We start from the raw sequence: 21835 nt of genomic DNA on the forward strand, positions 1-21835 counted from the left end.
ATATGGAAATGGTAATGAAAATTAACTACAGAACTAGTTTAAGTCCCACATATTCATGTTTTTTTTTTCTTTCAATGAGACTTAATATTTGAGTCGAGCTAGATTTTAGAATATTTGTTTTTGTTTGACTTGTCTCAAAGCTAATTTGGGTTACTTAGATTGGGACAATGTTAAAAGTAAAAACTAAATAAAAATTAAAAATTAAAAAGACCACCAAATCCATTTCTCTTTGCCTTCTCTTATTTGGATCGAGAAAAGTATATGAATTGAGTGAAAATCAAAATGGAAAAAAAATTCTATAATAAAAATAAGATTATCCGTGACTCGTCCAGTCGAATTAGATGAGTGTAAAAATGACAAGAAATTAATCTCCAATCTTTTATTTTTTTTATTATCTCGAGAGAGTTCACATGCCACACACAAGTAAATTTTCAGATTTCAAGAGCTTGGGGTTCAGGATTCTTATTGAATGATTCAACAATAAACACAAAACCAAACAAGTTTACATTTTAAAATACTAATGCATAGTGTTCTTATTTTCATAAGAATTTCTAAGCTCCATAGTTCTCTTCAAAATCCCTGCAAAACATAAATGATGACCAAATATTTAAGCTTCAAATTTAGTGTTTTCGATGAAAGGCGGAAGTAATAGTAGGAGTTAAAGAGCGACGAACCAGGTATCGTTTCTTTATATATCCTATGAGTACTTCAGAATCGATTTTGGTTTGTTTGTAGCCTTCAATCTTGTTCAGTTCCTACGAGATAAAAAAAATATGACTCACCGATCACTAAGTAGTTCAATACAATAACTTTACGTTCAAAATATTGAAATAGAAAAGAAGAAGACTAAGAAGTTAGAGAAGGAATCGAGCGAACCTCAATCCATGATGCAAGCTTAGGCCTTCCTTTTGTGATATCATACTGCTTTACATCCAATAAGAGAGGATGGTACCTTTCGATAAACGGAGCATAAGCTATATCCACCTAAAGATTGAAAAACGAGAGAGTTTCACTATATATGATGTACTGCCAGTCATAATACCAAAGACATCGTTCGTGATTGGGCACCACCAAGCGAACTTCCTCAGCTCGGCTCCACATTATACATGATTTTTCTTTGGCGGGGCAGGCCTACATCAGCCCAAGCTTCCCCACCCGACCCATCTAAGTCCCAAACCTACTCAAAATGCTTTATAAATATGTAACACTCTGGAAGGCGTAATAAATAAAAATTGACATAAAACATAATCAACAAGAGCACTATTGAGACTCGGAGCTATTTTTCAGTCTAGAAACCAACATCTCTAGGCATATAAGAATACTCGAAGAGAACCACTATAGACTATTAGGATCTTTAACTCCGTTACCATGTTAAGCACGAAGATGCTATATTGAAACCAAATCGGGAAATGCAAAGGCATTGGTCAATGTTGGAAAGGGAAATAATTCGAGTGTATAAAGGATTCTGAATCATGGTAAGAGGAAACACTACCATATGATATACTTACCAAACTGAATTGGCCAAGGAAGAAAGGACCATCTCCAAATTTCGAGAGCGCTGTTTCTAGGTAATCAAAAGGGGCGCCATCTGTTGTAGATATTCGTCGATATATGATCAGTCTAGTTTTATCCCTAATTCTTATTATTTTCTTCATCATTATTCCAAAGGAAAGTTATGGAGATAGCATGTCTCGAAAACTTACTAACTTCAGCATCTCTCTTGGCCGATGCCATCCCAACGCTCGTCAAGGTATCGGCATATGATAGTAATTCCTCTGCAAATTCTTTCTTAGCAGGATCCTATAGTTTCACATTTTATTTAACACAATTAGAATATCGAAGCTAAAAGCCTATAAGTAATCGAATCAAAGTTTCAAATACATCGATATCATGGGCTTACATCTGGGAGAAGTGAAGGGCCTTCAAAGTTGCAATCAAGATATTTAATTAGATCAAGACTTTCCCCTTTCACCTCATTGTTATGTTCGAGAGAAGGTACCTACAAACAATACATGAAATTCTCATAAATAAGGGATAAGTGTTTGATATTGTATAATGTGTACTTCGAAGTAAACTAAAACTTTATCGAAATGAAAGCAGAAGAACTAAAAAGAGATATATGTGAAAAGTGTGATCAAATCGAACTCATTACCACGACTCCTCGAGATGAAGACCCTTTTGAACAGATATTGAGAAGTCATCACTAAGAATCACGAAGATTTTCTACGAATTATTCAATTTAGACTTATCAATCAACTAAGCTCTTGTCATTTCTATGGTGCCTTAACCACTTCTAGTTTTACAATCTGAGCATGTTCTCTTAAAATCAGTAAATGAGCAGATGAAAAGAACTAGACTTAGGTGGTGTAAGTATTGAACTGCAACAGACATAACCAACTAAGCTAGCTTGAAACTCATTACCCAAGCATATTTTGGTCGTGTATTACCTTTTTGTGTACTAAATCAACATAAACTATCAAATTAGACTCAACAACCCCTCAATTTACATAAAAGAATGAGCAATATAAGTATGGGTTGATGGAATATCACCTTATTTGGAGGGTAAAGTTTCTCTTTGTACCAAGTAGGTCTATTTTGAAGATCAAGGGGTACCAATGTGATCTTGTCTTGCAGTCCCTGCTCTCACAAAATTATATAAAACATGAGTCCTGCTAGTGACACTACAAACTTACAACAGTTACACGACAAGTTCTATTTACGTAATCTGATTATTTAGAAGAATAACTTACAAAAAAAAGGAATTAAACTTTCATAAGAAACCGTTCATACGTATTAGAATCTTGTTGTGCAATTGTTGTCATTCCGTTATGTATAGGAATATTGATTTTTTGAATCAGGGAATCGGGTCGAAAACCTGATTTTAATTTTTTTTTTAAGTTAAAAAGACAAGTAATATTTTATTTGGTTAAAAATCCAAAATTTATATTTTGTTTGGTTAAAAACTCAAATATTTGTATTTTGTTTGGTTAAAATTAAAACCCAATATTTTTTGCAACCCTCTTGCAAGTTGTCGCAAATTACGAAATACTTAGGGAGCGGAAGACTAAAAAAATTGAGTAACACTTTTACACCAAAATAAAAAATTTAGAGGGTGTTTCTACCAATTTCTCAAATAGAAATCATGAATGGTGTTTGTGTTTGAGGAAGTGTATTCTTGTAATCCTTCATCAAAAAAAAAAAAAAAAAAAAAAGTGTATTCTTGTAACCGAGAATATAATGTCTACGTTTTCTCCCCCGCCCCCATTTGTTAATTAGTTTTGAGCGGGATAATCACAAACTTGTGAGGATAGTCCACATGAAAAAAGGATAATCTCTTGAGGAAGAATATAATGTCTTGGTCTCATCTACTCATTGTTAATTGATTTTGAGTTAAAATATCACAGATGTATTTTGAGTTAGATGATCACAAACTTATCATGGTACAAGAGTTAGGTCCACACATAATAAACTTAAATGTCACGCTTACTTCACGTCCCTCCGAAAAGAAAAAAAGACAAATGTTAAGTTCAAACAGCGCCACACATGAAGGGGCGTGTGAAACTAGTACCACATTGACAAAAAAGGGTATTCCGTGTGAAAATAGTTTCATATCTAGGTCTTCTCTCGTTTTTGTCCATTCGTTTTGAGTTGGATGACAAAGTAATCTTATAATGGAGTCACAAAAAAATTTACATAGCAAGCTGCGAGAGAGCATGATAAAAGTAAAAACTAAAATGCATACCTTACAGTTTCGGGTAATCCACACTCTCTGTGCATAAGGGCATATATAAGATATGTACAACCTGCTTCATGAATTAAAGTAAGAAAATTTTGAGAACCAATTGTAACATAAAGTGTATACATATAGAGAGAGAGAGAGAGTGAGACCTAGTTGTGCCGTCGAACAGAGGTGGTGGATCAGAAGTAGAACCTAGAGGAGGTGGAAGACCCTTTTCAGAAAAAAGAGAAGGTGGAAGATCCTCCTTAACACTGCTCCTGGAGAAGAAAATTATTTATAATTACTCATTAGTTTAAGCAAAACTTCTAATACCCAGGAAAGAAAAATACATTAAAATATTAAATCGAAGAAATCCCAGGAAGAAAAATCCGAAAAAGTAGAAGATTTCTAACAATAAAATATTTGGGGGTTCTTACGCTGCGGCCATTGTCACTGTAAAATGGAACTCTGTGTTTGTTTCCTTTAGAGAAGAAGTCACAGTTTAGTACTACAAGCGCACTTTCACTCATACGTCGGGGGCAAATTTTGGCTGTAGGGGGCGCCAACAGTAATTAAGTGGGGCGCCTATAAATAGGCATTACTTTCACTTTTTCTTCTCCATATTGGAGTTATGAGTATAGGACCAATTCATTTACTCACGGGACTCACGCCTGTTTGGGACGCATCATATTTTGGCATGAGTCCCGCTACCATAACTCCATAAGTAAAAAAGACAAAAACTACAGGTATGTGTGAGTTTAGTCCCACCGCATCTACGTCATTAAGACTGTGAGGACGAAACTACAACATGTCTAGTGACTTTTTTGCGAGCTATGCACATGACAATATACGTAAAAGAAAATGGAATTTGACAAATTTTATAAAAAGTGTTTTTTTGTACGAAAACATAATGCGGAATTGGATGAATTGGCAAGATATTTCTGAATGCTCATTAATTTTTTGAACGGTAAAATTTCGACGTTTAAATTTATTTGATCTTTATTTACTCATGACTGATTGGTGAGGATTCCAAATTTTTGGTGCTTAGGTTCCTACATCCCATAAAAGATCACAAGTTAGATTTTATGATCTTACTTTTTTTTTATTGAATTTTGTTTGTTGCATGAATAAATAGATATGGGTACACAAAAACGTATTTACATCACTAATTATCATTTGTCACGGCATATAATTTTTTTTGAGCATCCATAAATCGTTGTGTTGTGCACAATCGTTTTCGCACAAAGGTCATATACTTTGATCTTTTTGGATACAAAAACGTATTTACATTGCTAATTATCATTTGTCACGACATATAAATTTTTTTGAGCATCCATAAATCATTGTGTTGTGCACAATCGTTTTCGAACAAAGATCATATACTTTGATCTTCTTTTATCCAAGAACACATACTTCTTCAAAGATCTTCATTTGACTACACATTTATTCAACATATTAGAATACAGAGACACTAAAATAAACATAAAAATTATCGTAAACAACAAACACACAAACTACGAACGGGCCTTCGTCTTCTTCACATCCTTATCAAATCAAATTATCATCATAGTAATCATCTTAGGAACCCTAATGAACAACTCTTAAACTGTACAAATGAACCGATAAAAATAAACAAATCTAACTATCATCAATTTCTGCTTCTACGAACCTTAGTAGATCTGATAAACCTTGAAAAGATATGACAAACCTCGAAAAAATTCTGAAACCTTAATGTTCATCAATATGGAGCTGTAGGAAGGGGGAAATACTTCAACAACCTCCTAACATTCAATTATCTCGGATTTGACATTGTGGACTCACAAAATTCAACAACCACATCCAAGTCATCTCTGAATTTGTCATGGTCACTGATGAAGATCTGACATCATGGATAGATCGTTTGATTAAGGGAAGAAAAGAAGCAAGATGTAGACACCTTGTTGTTGGCGAATTCTGATCGTTTGAAATTGCAGAAAGGGTTGGATAATCCTGACAAAGACACCAAGAGATGTTTGGATTCTTACCCTATTATTTTTACCAAGGAGGATCTCTACAAAGGAGACACTCTTCACGGTTTCTCACTGTTATAAGTTCCATCATAACGGATCTAAGGGTCCACCATATCGAGGGTTTCATTGTCAGTCTGCAATGATACAGACCATGAACATCTTGTGGTCAGCAAACCACAAAATTGTCACACTACGTCTCACGGGGGGGTTTCGCTTGAAACCCTTTGTAACATCCCGGGGTTAGATGAGAGACTAGAATGACTTATTTACTTTAGGGTTTGTTTTGCAAACATGCTAGGTTAAACTAGGGGCTATATATGCAATCACGTCATAATCAAATAGCTTGTTTCAATCAGACCAGATTAAAGAACTAAAGTGTTGTTACCTGGGTATTAGTGGTGTTTAAAAGGTCTGGGTGGGTTGCAGGTCGGGCCCATCCAACCCGGGTTGGAATAGTCTCGGGGCGGGTCTCAATCCGAGTTGGGTATACCCTAACCCAACCGGGGACTGGGTATAGACCCAGGCTTAGACAAAAAAGTGGGGGTATTCAAAATTTTCCACTCAAATATCTTGGATAACTCAGCGACTTTTAAGGGTGCCCCAAAATCTGAACCTAAATAATATGGACTTTTCAACGGATTCTTTCCCTTTGCATGGAAACTCAGGATGTCTTAGATTATCTCTTGATACTTGGAAGAATTTTGATTGATTAAATATTGTGAAATGAAGACTACTCTGATATCTAGAAAAAATAGATTGAATTTTGGAGAAAAATTCTAATAACTTACATGAAAAAAAATGTGCGTTTGGAGTGTTTTTGTTGGCATAAGACACAACAGGTGACGATTTAGGTGAGAGGATGTCAGCGTTTGTGAAAAAAATGACGAATCTATCGAGGCCTAAGTAGGGGCAGAATTATGTGGAGACCAGGCTGGGCAGTTGCCCCGCCTGATCTCCACATATATAAGCCAAGCTACCACTATTCACCATAGGTTACTTTAGCTCTAGTTGTGGAGTGTATGCCTCCAACCCAAAGACACGAGTTCAAATCCCTTAGCCTACCTCAGACTCTCCTTTTATTTTGGTTTCAAACGACTAAGCGACCCTAAATTAAGTGACGAATTGCTAGAGAAAATCTTGTTTTTTTGCTTGGATATACTCTTGGCTATGTAATTTTTTCTACTTCAAGTGTCATTGAATAATTATAACACGAAGACTTTAGGTTAATGATTACTAAAATTATGTGACTTTTTTATTATTTCAATTGTGGAATAATTGATAAAGATCTATTGATATTTTGGTACTCAACTGAGTTATCCAAGATTACGTTGATTTGTAAATTTAACTCAAAAGATTACTTCTATCGTTTTATTTAGATTATTAAGATAAATGTAAAAAATCATGATATAAAAGGATGTTCTTAAAAAGATTGTCTTGTGTTGTATCTTGTAAGTCCATACGTATTATATGTAGAAGTTTACTTTGTAGAAACTTTAGGCTTGCCCTGTCTAGTATGAAATTCTGGTTCCGCCCCTGGATCTAAAGCATCAGTGGTTTAGGCCGGTAGATATGGTAGAATTTTGGTGGTTGAACGGCAACCATTTGATCATCCCGAAGCTTGACCGCAATACCCTTAAACTGACGTTCCGTTATTGTTGTTTGGTTCCCAAACTAACTTGGTTGTCTTACCATTTAGTCCCATTTCTAAATAAACCTCATTTAACATTAACGAACTCAATAACTTAGATAAAAAAAATCTCATTCATCAAGAATCGTATTTGAAAGATTCTTGGCTTTAAAGTGAAGAGTTCGAAGATACGAACACAATGGTGTGTCTACCTTGATGAGCCAAACCAATCTAAAATCGGTTCCGATTCCAACTATACATGACACTGGGAAAAGGGATCGAGCTTTCTTATATTATCTAAGTGGTAAACCACATAATAGAATCATCCAGCCCCATCATAATTTTCTTTTGTTCTCATTGGTTTTTTGTGACGTTGAGAGAAAGGTGGACACGTACATCTAAGGTCCTATATGCCCACGGGTGGGGCACCGTAGGGGAAGGAACCTTGATCCTCCTTACCAATGTTAGGTTGTAATAATATTTTGTAGGAAAAATAGTATTTCCTTCATTTATGGATAACAAGATAAAAATTAATATTGTTGTCAATAATAACCCAAGGCCATCCCAAAAGGCCAAACTTGATGAACAAATCCATCCAATTAAGTACAAGATTCACAAATTGATTCAGGTGTCTGTGGCACACAAAGCTCAATAGGCCCTCGCGGAATCGTCTTGATCAAGGGCGGGCCGCGGGCCTATTTGGAGGATCATAATTGAATAACACTGAACACTGTGACTTTGTGAGTGTGCCCATGCAGACTGTGGGAAATAGATTTGCATCTTCCATATGTAGGGCCAAGAAGGTAGTGAGCCAGATGTATCAAAAACTCTACTTTTCATGTCTCACAACCTTCTTATCCCTCCATAAAAACCAAACCATTAGGATTACAAAGTTATGTGTATGGTCGAAATCCATACTTATTATAGCATACGATAATAAGATTTCATTGTCTGAAATATTCTAACTAACAAATCCACTCGTGACTAAAAGTTTCACATTCAAATTTTAGAATCAGATTTAATCAATTAGAAAAACGCAAAATCATACAATTTTAATATCAAATCCTGATTTATGTCAAATATTCAAACAAGGCTGTCTTTGTTTGGTATCAAAGTCAGAAGTCTGTTCGAGGTCTAATAGGAGTTTTCATATTTAGACTATTAAGAACTCTTGAAATCTATGTTAAGTCCATTAAAAATATAGATCATTGATGAATGATGTATGTAGTGGGGCGTGGGGATGTTCAAACATACCCATTAGCCCTAACACGAGAACCTGATGTGACCATGAATAGATAGATGATGGTAAATGTCTTCATCTATTCACATGGATAATGGTCCACGTACCCTTTCAACAAATAGACATGACATAACAACTAGGCGACGAGCCATCATCTCACATTAGATGGGTTGAGACCCACTCGGTCCCACTTATTGGGATTTAGATCAATACCCACCATCCGTTACCACATGGGTCGGGTCTCTTGACTCTACTCAGAATCCACACGCACCATATCATTAGAGCTCGCCTAGGTGTGGGAATCGGACAGGGCTCGGGAATGCATGGACACATGCAACTTCGGATCGGGAGTGTCGGGGTCCAAAATATAGAGAACACTAGATTAGGGCGGACTGAAACAAAGCAAAATTGACTTTATCTTACATAAAATCCACACTTGTTCTCAGGCATCCTAGCTTCAAGATCTTTGCTTTCCCTTTGAGGACAAAGTGGCCTGTTGAAATTAAGTGACATATCCCAATCTTTGAAAGCATTTTGTATGTGTTACTTGTGGGTAGCCGGTCTAGTTTAGTAGGTCGGCCAAGCGTAGTCCATCTCCATCTTCCGGTAACTCATTTTTCTTAGTGTTTTAAGCATTCCAAATCGATATTGGGGCCGGATCGATCCGAGAAAGTGGGCAAATGGACCACAAACACTGTCATGACATAAGCAATCTTCTCCATCCGAGTGTCCGCCCCGATAAACCTGATTGATGTCCGCCCAAAGTTATTCGACCCCTATATTCTAATCCAACATGTGATATATGGATTATAATGATGTAACCCTAAGTGTATATCGGATAGTGGTGCTAATCGATAAGGTCTGATCTGTTTTAAGGCGACCAGGCCGGATCCGTACCATAAGCGACCAAGCTAGCTTGAGATATTTTTCTAGGCTACGTTGATTTTTGGCCCGCGGGCCTGTCTGCCTCGGGTCGTTCCAATGTTTTTTCCCCAAGCAATAACGAGTCTGGTTTATGCGTTTATAAGTATTGATGATTTTTTTTGTTTTTCCCTCAAATTGGATGTTTAGGACGTGTTTCAATGATTGCTAGAAATAAATTTCTCTTGTGAACAATTATACTCTTAAGGAAATAACTTTGTGACCATTTCTCTTCTTATAACAAGATTTAAAGAAAAAATTGGAAGTTCTCTTCTTATAACAAGATTTAAAGAAAAAATTGGAAGTTCCTACAAAAATTCAATTTACTAACTGTCAGAATGGGTCGCAGACTAAACTGCACCGAACCGGAAAGCCCCAGTCCAGGTCTCTGGCTAGATTGAGATGTATGACTCAACCGGCGTCCCCGACCAAGTAATAATTCAACCCGGGCTTGGTAGTGCCAGTTCTAGTCCGGGTCGGGCCGACTCGATAAACCCCACTAATAATGTCCATTTTAATACTCGAATACGAATACTCAAAATTTCGAGTAATTTTCTCTTTGAATCAAATTTCGGATATTTAAATATTCATAGATAGATTTAGTGAGATCCTTGATGTTGGACATTTGTTATGGCCCATTAACAAGACCCAAACTCACCCATGACCATGAAAATTATCAGTCGGGACACTACATTTTAGATGCTTGACAACGAGATTTCGAAACCACACCTCCCCCACCGCTTAATTTCACCAAAACCAAAACTCATCCATCACTTTATGTTTCTATTTCCTAAATCATTAATAAAAATCAATAATATCCATTTGGTGAATAAGTTTGATTATCAAACTTCCCATTATTCTTTCTTCTTCTTCTTCATCTTCTTTCTTTCTTTTAATCCTTTTGATTGATTGTCTCTGTTTTTTTTTTGTTAAAATGAACTGTCATTCCTTCTCCTGTCTCCATTCCTAGTTAGAAATACTTCTTGAGATATGTGTTTAGCCCATGTGATATTTGAGTGTATAGGGATGGAGCAACCCATTCTCTTCCTCAATCATTCTCTCTCTTTCTCTCTCCTCTGTTTCTCTCTCTAACTTTTCGCCATTAAAGCTCCCTTCTTTCCTCCTAATTTCTCCAACCCACTTCTCAATTCTCTCTCTATTTCTCTACTGACAGTTATTCTTCTTGGAGAAGTACGAACACAATAGAGATTTAAGAAGAAACAAGAACATCCAGCCAAAATCAATTAATCCCACTTTCTTCTTCTCCCAGGTAATTTCTGTTTTTATTTCTCATCACTGCATTTTTCTATTTAACTTTCTTAATTTATGTCTCTCACTCTAAATTTCTTAACAAAAACTTCAAATTTTCTATATTTCTTCCTATCAAATTTCATATTCTGAAATCAAATTATGCAAATATAAATACAAAACAAACATGAATTCATACTTCAATTCCTCTGTTTTGTTTTCCCTTTCTTTTCAATAAGAGAAATTGTAGGAATTTGACAAATTTTCTGTTATTTTTTTCCTTGTTCATTGAGTTGCAGTTGTGCTATTACTTGCTCCCTCCAAATTCCATGGAATTCAAAATCCATAATTTACAGAGTTCCACGATAATGTTTTTTTTTTGAGCCATAAAATTCGAATTTTGATCGGGATATATGTTACTACACCATACCACTCAATAGAAAGCATAAAAGTACAAGTCATGTTTTGTGGATAATATTGAAGAAAATTGTAGTAATATCAAGAAAATTTAGTGGACAATACTTTCTAAATTTGTTTTTAAAGTACACATTTCCACATGGTGGGGTATCTAAAAATGGAAAAAGATACCCATCCTCGCTTGATCTTCCAAAAGTCTCTCTTGATGTTTCAAAAGTCTTTTAAATGTATGTAAACAAAAATAATTTAATGAGTTTGAATGTTAGTACGTTACTATCGAACTTAACCCATAAGTTTGTATATGATATAATTGAATGTGTAGGTTTTTTGTTATAACTAAATATGTACCCCGTAAGTTTTTTTGTTATATTTTACGAGAAACTGAAACATATTATGTCAAAGTCAGATTATGACTTATTTGAGAATTTTGAATAAGGAGATTGAAAATGACTATCATTGATTAGCCAAAAGACAAATCTACAGAAATATGATTCAAAATTTTTATCAAGTACGTAGTTTATTTTTTACTATCTAAAATCTAGTACATTTACTATTAGATTTTTGTTGGTCAATGGATCTTAGATTTGGACAAGATTAAGGAAGGCATTTGATAGAATTGACAAATTATGAAATGGTCCCCCAAATTGAAAGAAAACTAATCTAGTCTTTTTTTGGTGAAACCAACCCCTCTCTTTATTGGTAGTTTGGTATTCTTGAGAAATAGGAAATGAAATTGATACATCAGTTCATATTTTACTAAACCGAACCCCATATGATAGTGACATTTATCAAGCTCTTAGTCGGACCGGCTTGATAAAATTAGGGTGGTTATTGTGGATTTGAAGGAATTTTCCTTAGGCATTCTATGTAGCATTCCAATATGATATGTCGTTCTGAATTTTTTTTTTTTTTTCGTAACATGAGATTTAGACCTTATTCATCAATAGAGAAACACATATGTTACCATCCGATTAATGTGGATTTCACGCATGGCGAAACTTTAAAGTAGAATAGTTTCATCTTGAAATGCCCTAGCTAGGTACACTAATGAATTTATTCTTGTTCCTAATATAAGTGCTGATATTGCAGTGAAATGAATCCATTTGATAAATCTGCAAAATCATCTTACCCAAGGGACTCTCGTGATTCACTTGAAGTCTTCAATCCCTCGACCGTCACTGTTCCCAAATCCACAACCACCACCACCACACCATCAAGTTTCCGGCCAAATCCCAAGTGGCAAAGCTGGGGAGAAACAATTGGAACTACTCCTGAACATGAGGAACCCAAACCCTACTCCTCCTCCTCCTCCTCCAAAACTACTAGAACAAATGAACCTACTTCATGGATGGCTATCAAAGATCCAACACCACCACCACTACCACTACCACCAGCAAAGCAACAACCACCATCACCGCCACCAAAGCAACAACCACCACCGCCACCAAAGCAACAACCACCACCACCACCCTTAATGGAAACCACAATCATGGCAAAAAACACTGGAAAATCAACTCATCCTGTGGATGTTCCGCTCTCAGGGGAGCACGGAGCCGCTGCTCAAAGAGCAGCAGAATGGGGGTTAGTACTGAAAACCGACGAAGAAACAGGTAAGCCACAAGGAGTTGGAGTGAGAAACTCAGCAGGAGACGAGACGAATAATAAGGCGTTAGGATCTAGGAGAAACTCGGCTAACTCGGGAAGAAGCTCTGAGGATTCCGAAGGTGGTGTAGCAGGCAAAGAAAGAGGAATACCAAGAGTCTCAGAGGATTTGAAAGATGCATTATCGACTTTTCAACAGACGTTTGTTGTGTCTGATGCCACCAAACCGGACTATCCAATAATGTACGCGAGCGCCGGGTTCTTTAAGATGACTGGTTACACATCCAAAGAAGTCGTCGGCCGAAACTGGTATCAAATCCATCTTTATACCCATTATTTGAATTGTTCAATAATTTGTGCTTCTAATATTTTGAACTTTTTAGTGACAGTTTTCCAACACCAGTTCCAAAGTGTCACAAATTTTAAATGTTTTGGCCATGCTTTTATGAAACTGTCGCCTTTTAGTATTTAAAACTGTGGTTTGTAACATTGAATATATGGACGGGGTGCAGTCGATTTATGCAAGGTGCCGGAACAGATCCTCAAGATGTGATGAAGATAAGAGAAGCATTAGAAGCCGGAAATAGTTATTGTGGAAGGTTATTGAATTACAAGAAGGATGGGACTCCATTTTGGAACTTACTTACTATTGCTCCTATTAAAGATGATGAGGGCAAGGTTCTTAAGTTCATTGGGTAAGTTAGTGAAGTCCAACTTCATTCACATATATATTAATATATACATATATTATGGCTCTTAATTAATTCTATGTCTTATTTTTGTTTTTTGGTGATCATAGAATGCAAGTGGAGGTTAGTAAACACACAGAGGGAACCAAAGAGAAAGTGGTTCGGCCTAACGGATTGCCAGAATCGTTAATCCGATACGATGGTACGTTTTAGTAATGACCGCTTAATGCATTTAGTTACTTCGTCATATGATTGTCGTTTTGTTTATGTGCAACTATTCTCATATGTGTGTCAGATTAATTACTAACTGCAAATCTAATTTTGCAGCTAGGCAGAAAGAGATGGCAACTAGTTCAGTAACAGAGTTAGTGTTGGCAGTAAAAGACCCGCGGGCGCTATCTGAATCGACAAACAGACCACTGTCAAGGAAATCTGAGGGTGGTGGAAGAACAGGAAGGTTATCATCAGAAGGTCTTCTTAGTGGTAAAGGAAGAAGAAACTCAGAGAATGTGGCTCCTTTCAGACGTAATTCTCACGGAGGAGGTGGCGGTATGAGGAAATCAATGCAGAGGATCAGTGAGATTCCTGAAAAGAAACCAAGAAAATCTGGTTTACGTTCTTTCATGGGGTAAAGTAACTTAACCATTCAACCTGCATCCTCACTGTCAATTGAGCACGACCGAGTCCGTATGAAAACCCTAATGTTCATATTAGTCTGACCTGATCTAGTCCAAAACTCCAATATATGACCGACTAGACGACTACGTACTCATGGGGCACCCAGGTGACATGGGTGCTATGGAGCTCATTTGACTTGGCCCATGAGGGACGAAAGCGAGGTAGGCGCCCACTTCACTGGACGGACTCAGATTAGGGGTGCCTATCAAATCTCCCACCACGAATGTTTCATTTTGATTTTGCAATCATATCAGTTGATATACTCATATGAGATAGTTCTTTTTTCCTGCTTACAGGCTAAAGGGGAAAGGGAATTCGAACATAGAAAGCAGCAACATGGAGTTCGCGATGGAAGATGATAGTGAGGAAGATGATGAAGATGACAATGTGGACGACAAAGTCAGACAAAAGCAAATGAGAAGAGGTATTGATTTAGCAACTACGCTGGAACGTATCGAGAAAAACTTTGTCATTACTGATCCTCGGTTGCCCGATAACCCCATTGTAAGTTTTCTCTCAAATTCTTAAGTATTTGCATACTCTTCCTTTACTTCTTTTTTATTCCGGTTTGAACTCCATTCATCTGTTTTACTTTTTAGATTTTTGCATCGGATAGTTTCTTGGAGTTGACAGAGTATAGCCGTGAAGAGATTTTAGGGCGAAACTGCAGGTATTCATTTTAGCATCTTATGGAAAGAGCATAACTTTATTTTTTTTTTTCGAATCACGCAAGAAAAGTATAAATTATTGACTCGTATTGAAGAGTAGTAGTTAGCTTAGATGGTGACATTTGTTGATGTTTATAACTTAAAATGGGTAAATGAAGTTACAATCCCTAGAGCATCAACTCATCGATCTCTTCATAAACAAGTTCACGTGTTCAAAAGAAAATATTACTAAGATAGATACCGAAAGAAAAAGTGGTTGACAAAAGATTTAGGATTCTTCCCAGAGGGGGAATCCCAAATCCACAAGTGGGCGGATTTTGATTCATTTTCTTTGAAATCATAAATCGAATAATCTACATATAAAATCAATCTCTACCAACTATATTTCGGATGAAACAATAGAGTAAAGTTTGCTATTACTATGATTACATTATTACAAAAAGATCCTGAGGAACACATTTTTGAGCTTGCCAAACATGGTCTAACCGAAGGGAATATGCTAATCGTATTAAAACCGTTGGATGTTTTTAAAGTGTTTTGGCGGGAGGCTAACCGAAGGGTTGAAGCTCGATTGCATCCTAAATAAACCCTAACCCCTAATAAACCCAAAATCTCCCAAATTCACATCCCTCAAACCGACTCAACTCTTGCTATTAGAACCAATCTTAGAACAACAACAAAACCCTAAAGGGTATCTAAATTGGTACGTTCATTCTTTCTTCTTACCATTCAATTAATTATTGGAGTTTTTTCATTCAATCGACTGAGATTATGAAATTACAATCCATCTGAGAGTTAGGTCACAGGTAATTAAATCATGCTTAATTGCTATAAAATCCTTAATCCTAAACTTTTGATTAATGTTTTCTAATTCATTTTCCGATCGATTAGGTTTCTTCAAGGTCCTGAAACAGATCCAGCGACAGTGAAAAAGATCAGACATGCTATCGATACTCAAACAGATGTCACTGTTCAGCTCATCAACTACACCAAAAGCGGTAAAAGATTTTGATTGATTCTTGTTTTTTTTTTTTTTTGAAACCTATTCTTGATTTGATTTAACTCAGAACTTAAATTTCTCATATTTTAGTATAAACTCATTACATTTGATCCAAACAGGGAAGAAGTTTTGGAATTTGTTTCATTTGCAACCTATGCGAGACCAGAAGGTATGAATTATGAACAAATTAGGGTTTATGTTAAAATGTGTTTGAGAAAAAACCTAACCTTTATTATGTTACTGTTTTACTAAGTAGATAATTTCTTCTTTCGCTTCTCCGTAAATACAGGGAGAAGTACAATATTTTATTGGAGTACAACTGGATGGTAGCGAACATGTCGAACCACTTCATAATTGCATTCCTGAAAGTACCGCTAAAGAGAGTGCAAAACTGGTATCTACCTCCTCTTTTTCTTGTTATTTATCTGGTTAAATTACATATATTTCTGTCAACTGAATCGACTTACCCGACCCAGCCTGACTCAGGGCGTGGACTTGTCTCAAACTGGGCTTACAGAGTATCCCATCTATAGGCTGTTTCCCCCAAAACGGCTACTTTTTGGGGTTTGAACATTTTACCTCCAAAACTAGCCGTTTTATAGTTGTTAGGCGGTAAAAATGTCAAATAACCCCAAAGACGTAATAAATAGTTCAAAACAATCCTTTTTAACTCAAACATATTTAATATTGGCACACAAGCTTAATCCCTTGCCTGCCTCGGGTCCGCCCAGTACAGTGTTGACATGGCCCATCTCGATTAACACCACTAATTTACTGGTGTATTTTGCATTCTTTCTGGTTCAGAATTCGTTCAAGTTTGTCTACCAAACTTTCTATTGTTCTTCATATCCATTTCAATCTTGGGTTTTTACTTCTAGAGTTGTCTAAGTAAGTCTTGTTTCTGACTTTAAGATTACTGAATTGTTGGTAATGTTCAGGTTAAAGAAACTGCAGTTAATATTGATGAAGCAGTCAGAGAACTTCCAGATGCTAATTTGGTAATGTTAACATAGAAAAATGAAAACCCAATTTTCATTTAATTCTAGGTTTACATTTTTGATAACTTGAATTGGGTATTTGCAGACGCCAGAGGATCTTTGGGTAAATCATTCAAAGACAGTTTTACCGAAGCCTCATAGAAGAGATAGCTCATCCTGGCAAGCTATTCAAAAGGTAAATTATCTTTCAGTTTCAGTTCAATAGCAACAGTACTACCTCTCAGTAAAAAGAGACATGTTCATTTTGCTTCTCAACGGAAACTTAAACTATGAAGATCTACCATCAACTCAACAAGATTTCGCCAAAGAATTTGTATATCCTTATAATATCGACAGTTCATTGTTACATTAAAAATATGCGGGTATACAACATCGATAATTTGTCCCTGTTCATTTGTTCATATCTTTGGTCTACAGGTTTTGGAAAGTGGAGAACAAATAGGTTTACAACATTTTAAGCCAGTGAAAGCTTTGGGATCTGGTGACACTGGAAGGTGTGTACTTTTTCTTACTTCTTTGCTCACTCAATTCTGCCTCCAAGAAACGGTTAAATATTAAATTAACCTCAAGTACATTTTTTCTTCTAATTCCATCAAGCATGTATTTCGCTACATATTCCCGGAAGAATCTCATAATTTTCCTAGTTATGGTTAAAAACTTAAAATCATCACCTAACACCTTGAATCGGTAACTTGAAAATTCTCTTCTCATATTGTAGTGTGCATTTGGTGGAATTGTGTGGAACTGGGGAATTCTTTGCCATGAAAGCTATGGATAAGAATATTATGCTCAACCGAAACAAGGTATTGAACTATGAAGTTTGTTAATTGAACTTGAAAGATTAGTTCTTTTGTAGGAATTTTAACATTCGGCCGAATGATGTTGTTTGAAGGTTCATAGAGCTTGTGCTGAAAGAGAAATTCTTGACTTGTTGGATCACCCTTTTCTTCCTGCATTATATGCTTCTTTCCAGGTTCTTTAATTTAAATATTTAATCATCAACTACGTGCCAATAAGTTATAAGTGCATGTTTTTTTTTTTTTTCTCAAAATCTTATTTGTATAAGAATTTTGATGAGTTCTGTTATGCCTGATTTTTGATAATTTGCAGACGAAAACTCATATTTGTCTGATAACTGACTACTGCCCGGGTGGAGAGCTTTTTCTGCTTTTGGACAGACAACCTAAGAAAGTTCTTAAGGAAGATGCTGTTAGGTATATCTTTTTAATCCTCGTCATTGACTACTTTATTTACTTACATGTATGGACAAGTTAACGATAAAACCGACAACACGCTTGATAATTGCAGATTCTATGCTGCCGAGGTAGTTGTTGCTCTGGAATACCTTCACTGTCAAGGTTACAAATTCATTATCTCTCTTATCGTTTTATTTCTATCACTTAATCAGTGCTATCGTTCTTGATTCTTAAAACTTGTTTGATTATTTTGCAATTTAGGTATCATATACAGAGATTTGAAACCCGAAAATGTCTTGCTTCAAAGCAATGGACATGTAGCGTTAACAGACTTTGATCTGTCATGTTTAACCTCTTGCAAACCACAGGTATTTGAATGTAATTAAGGCTAAGTTTGAAATCGAACTTCTAAATGATGTTATTCACTGTTAAACATTCTGAAAATTTTCTGGGATAGAGAATTGGATTACATAAATTAATAGTTATGTGCTCAAAATGCAGCTTTTGATTCCTAATAACAATGATAATAAGAAAAGGCAACAGAAAGGACAGCAAACATCCCCAATTTTTATGGCTGAACCTATGCGAGCTTCGAATTCTTTCGTGGGCACTGAGGAATACATAGCACCGGTTTGTGACTTACCTACTCGACATCTTTATAGCATTATCTTTCGTTCAGTAGCCCTTGTCTTCATTCTAGCAACAAACAGACTTATTCTTTAACTGGTGGTAGGAACTAGGATCTGACGTATTTTTCAAATTTTCGTTTTGCAGGAAATTATCACTGGAGCTGGCCATACTAGTGCAGTTGACTGGTGGGCTCTAGGTAATAGTTTATCTATTATGCGAAGTATCTGAAACTGTACGAAGAATAGCTGCCCATTTCTCCATCCCGGACTTCCGGGAGCCTATTCGTGAATCTTCCATTATTCTAAGCTGTTATACCCCCAGCGCCCCAAGCATGGCTGGTCATGCCAAGCATCTTACGGGACTTTTTCGAGAACTGTGTTATGCTTCTATATTATGCCTCCGGGGGCCCTCCCAGCCCTAACTTGGTCCCAGACGAGTCTTGGCCCCACTGGCAGTGACGGACTGTTTCTGAGCCAACAAGACTCATTGTGAAACACTACTCAGCTCCCAGAATATCTTTTCGAATTGTTTTCTTCTTCTAAGCTTTTACACTATTATCTTGAACTGATTGAATTCATGGTATACCCTTTTAGGCATTCTATTGTATGAAATGCTCTATGGGTATACACCATTCAGAGGAAAAACAAGGCAAAAGACATTTGCTAATATCCTTCACAAAGATCTTAAATTTCCAGGAAGTACTCCGGTTCGTCTTTCTCCTAAATAACTACTTCCTCATCTTAAACTCCTCTATATACATTCCGTTATTAATAAAATCTAAAACTTTGCAGGCAAGTTTCAGCGTAAAGCAATTAATGTACCGTCTTTTGCACAGAGACCCAAAAAACAGATTGGGTTCTCGTGAAGGAGCTAACGAAATTAAGCAACATCCATTTTTTCGTGGTGTGAATTGGGCTCTCGTTCGATGCATGGTTAGTCTGAATTATGCACTTAAAATATAACCTCGTTATTTTGGTATAAGATGGTAGATACTGATATTTTGAGTTGTGATCAGAACCCGCCTCAGCTCGATACTCCAACACCATTAACAAGTGAAGCTGAAAATGAAGTTAAAGTTGTAGATCCTCAACTTTTGGATTTACAAACTAATGTCTTCTAATGAGGTATATCAATGAATTTGATACTTCAAACTAGAATAGCTTATGCGGTTCATAGTGTAGTAGATTTGGCCCTGTACATATAACTAGGTGTGGTTTTGGGCCTATCTCACCCGAAAAGGTTGCTCAAGTGGTGAGATTTTCCCTAAAGTTATAAAGTGACCACCGCCTTGGGACTGACTCCAACCATCTTTCCCTTCACACGTTGGGAATTGGAACACTATCCTCCCCCTCGCCAATGGAAAGACTTCGGTGAACCTGGGCTCTAATATCATCTGTAGGTGTGGTCTTGTGCCTTTCTTTGCCCTTCAGTGATTTTGGGCGTATCACGCCCCAAAAGTTAGGTCATGAGTTGAGGTTTCCCCTCAGCCTTACCACCTCCTCCTATAACCAATATGGGACTCCAACCAGTACTTCGGAGAAAACTAAAATCCTAATTCCTGTATAGCTTTTGTAGATCATCTGGAGTGTTATACTGTTAGTTCTCGAAAAAGGGAGCTGATCTGGAATTCACGGTGGTGCAGGGTGACGGAGGACGCATTGTTCCACTAAGAAAAAGAAAAAAATTTCTTCGTTCTCCAGAATCTCCATCGACAGAGGGAAGGAATGAGTTGTTCTTTTATTGTTCTTTGTTTTTTCGCTTCTTGTTGTATTTTTCTTTACCTTGGTTGTGTGATTTCAATTGATTGTATTGAGTGTGGATTTCTAAGTAATAATATTACTTTTCCAGTTTTTCTTTCTTTAGTTTTTCTATGTTAGGAGGTTTTCTTAGTTTTTGAGTCTTAAATTCATGAAATTTTTTAACTTACCTCATGGCAGTAATGTGTAATTAAAGTTTGTTTTGTAACTTAGACTTTACCCCCTCCTCTAACCGTCAAAATTAGTTAAAAAATTTCAATCACCAAACTACCTATTTTTTTGGAAGTCGACTACAGTCTACGTTAGTCGTTACATTTCAATCACAACTCTCGACTAAATCACATACAAAAAAAACTTCACAAAGACACATCAAGATCTAAAATTAAATGTTAAAATTCGCCATTATATAATTATCGGGGATATAAATTTAAATAGTGACACAATAATTTAACGTGGTTCGATTACATACTCAAGACCTACATCCACGGAGAATAACTTCTTTATTAATAATCACCACATACAAATGTGGGTTAATCGGTTACATTGGTCAGAAATAACTTGATGATTTAAATCCTAGGGAGATATTCTGAATATAAGAAACTAAATATTATGGATCCTCACATATCTTCAAATATCTTGAAATATTCTGAATTCTTCTTGATCGTCGGATCTCGTCTTCTCGATCCGTCACGTACATACACGTGTTACACACGTATCTCTTTTCTTGGACACATCTTCATCGTCGGATCTCTTCAACTCGATCCGGCTTATATCATCCTATAATTAAACTAGAACATAAGAACTTGACTATAAACCTAATCATAAACACATGGTTATTGAAAGAATACATCACAATTGATGAAATGAAGTAGATTTAATTTAGTGGTGGCCAACGGGCCGTGCCGTTCCGTTTCGTGCCCGGACCACAAAGGTCTGGGCACAGAAACGACCCATGGGAACGGCCCAGCCGTTCCCGTGGCGTTTCCGTTGCGTTTCTAGCCGTTTCCGTGGCGTTCCTATAGCCGTTCTCGTGGCCGTTCCATGTTGTTCCCGTGGCTCCGACCCATTCATAAATATATTTTTTACTTGTAAAAAAAAAGTAATAAAAGAAACATTATTTTTTTTTTTCAAGTAAAAAATTGTGATGTACAAAAACTTTAGAGTTTATGTCATATCTTTGTTTATTTTATTGGAAAAGAGTTCTATAAAGATTCTCCACATTTACTTTAGATTTTGTGGTTTAGGTGTGGGACTATCTTTACCACTTTATTTGTTTATTTTTTTGAAAAAAAAAGTTTTAGTTTGTTTCAAAAACAAAAAAATCTAAGTAAAAAAAAATAAAGTAAAACCTCTTTTGTTAAATTCAAGTATTACTTTTTTTTTATGTTTTTTCTTTTTGTAATATAAAGTAGTTGTCATGAAAATCTAACAATTTCT

At 36.2% G+C, this 21835-nt stretch overlaps 2 protein-coding genes across 10 annotated transcripts; one reads left to right on the top strand and one right to left on the bottom strand.

Moving 5' to 3' along the window:
- Positions 1–364: 364 nt before the first annotated feature.
- LOC147550069 (glutathione S-transferase L3-like) lies at positions 365–4213 on the bottom strand. 4 transcript variants are annotated; one of them, XM_086670954.1, is made up of 10 exons: positions 4156–4213; positions 3889–3990; positions 3743–3803; positions 2551–2637; positions 1901–1999; positions 1704–1800; positions 1509–1588; positions 877–984; positions 675–755; positions 365–579 (listed from the first exon to the last, which is right to left on the bottom strand). In XM_086670954.1, the coding sequence occupies exons 1-10, from the start codon at positions 4164–4166 to the stop codon at positions 571–573; spliced, it is 735 nt and encodes a 244-aa protein (XP_086527080.1). In that variant the 5' UTR covers positions 4167–4213; the 3' UTR covers positions 365–570. The 4 variants fall into 4 exon arrangements, with proteins under 4 accessions (XP_086527080.1, XP_086527078.1, XP_086527077.1 ...); XM_086670952.1 differs by having other exon boundaries at positions 3889–3996; XM_086670951.1 differs by having other exon boundaries at positions 3743–3806; positions 3889–3996.
- Positions 4214–10080: 5867 nt separating this feature from the next.
- PHOT1 (phototropin 1) lies at positions 10081–20488 on the top strand. 6 transcript variants are annotated; one of them, XM_086670945.1, is made up of 25 exons: positions 10081–10785; positions 12270–12578; positions 12631–13091; positions 13295–13477; positions 13582–13673; positions 13799–14099; positions 14446–14653; positions 14749–14819; positions 15709–15815; positions 15937–15986; positions 16107–16211; positions 16756–16815; positions 16901–16990; positions 17233–17309; positions 17534–17618; positions 17708–17788; positions 17926–18029; positions 18124–18173; positions 18273–18379; positions 18513–18641; positions 18786–18837; positions 19235–19347; positions 19433–19573; positions 19657–19765; positions 20208–20488. In XM_086670945.1, exons 2-24 carry the CDS (start codon positions 12525–12527, stop codon positions 19759–19761), a joined length of 2826 nt encoding a protein of 941 aa, XP_086527071.1. In that variant the 5' UTR covers positions 10081–10785; positions 12270–12524; the 3' UTR covers positions 19762–19765; positions 20208–20488. The 6 variants fall into 6 exon arrangements, with proteins under 6 accessions (XP_086527071.1, XP_086527070.1, XP_086527072.1 ...); XM_086670944.1 differs by having other exon boundaries at positions 10129–10785; positions 20217–20488; XM_086670946.1 differs by having other exon boundaries at positions 10191–10785; positions 20284–20488.
- Positions 20489–21835: the final 1347 nt, after the last annotated feature.

This window comes from Eschscholzia californica, unplaced genomic scaffold, assembly GCF_041429995.1.
Source record: "Eschscholzia californica isolate CP2 unplaced genomic scaffold, dmEscCali1.0.p SCAF_3, whole genome shotgun sequence".
NCBI lineage: Eukaryota > Viridiplantae > Streptophyta > Magnoliopsida > Ranunculales > Papaveraceae > Eschscholzia > Eschscholzia californica.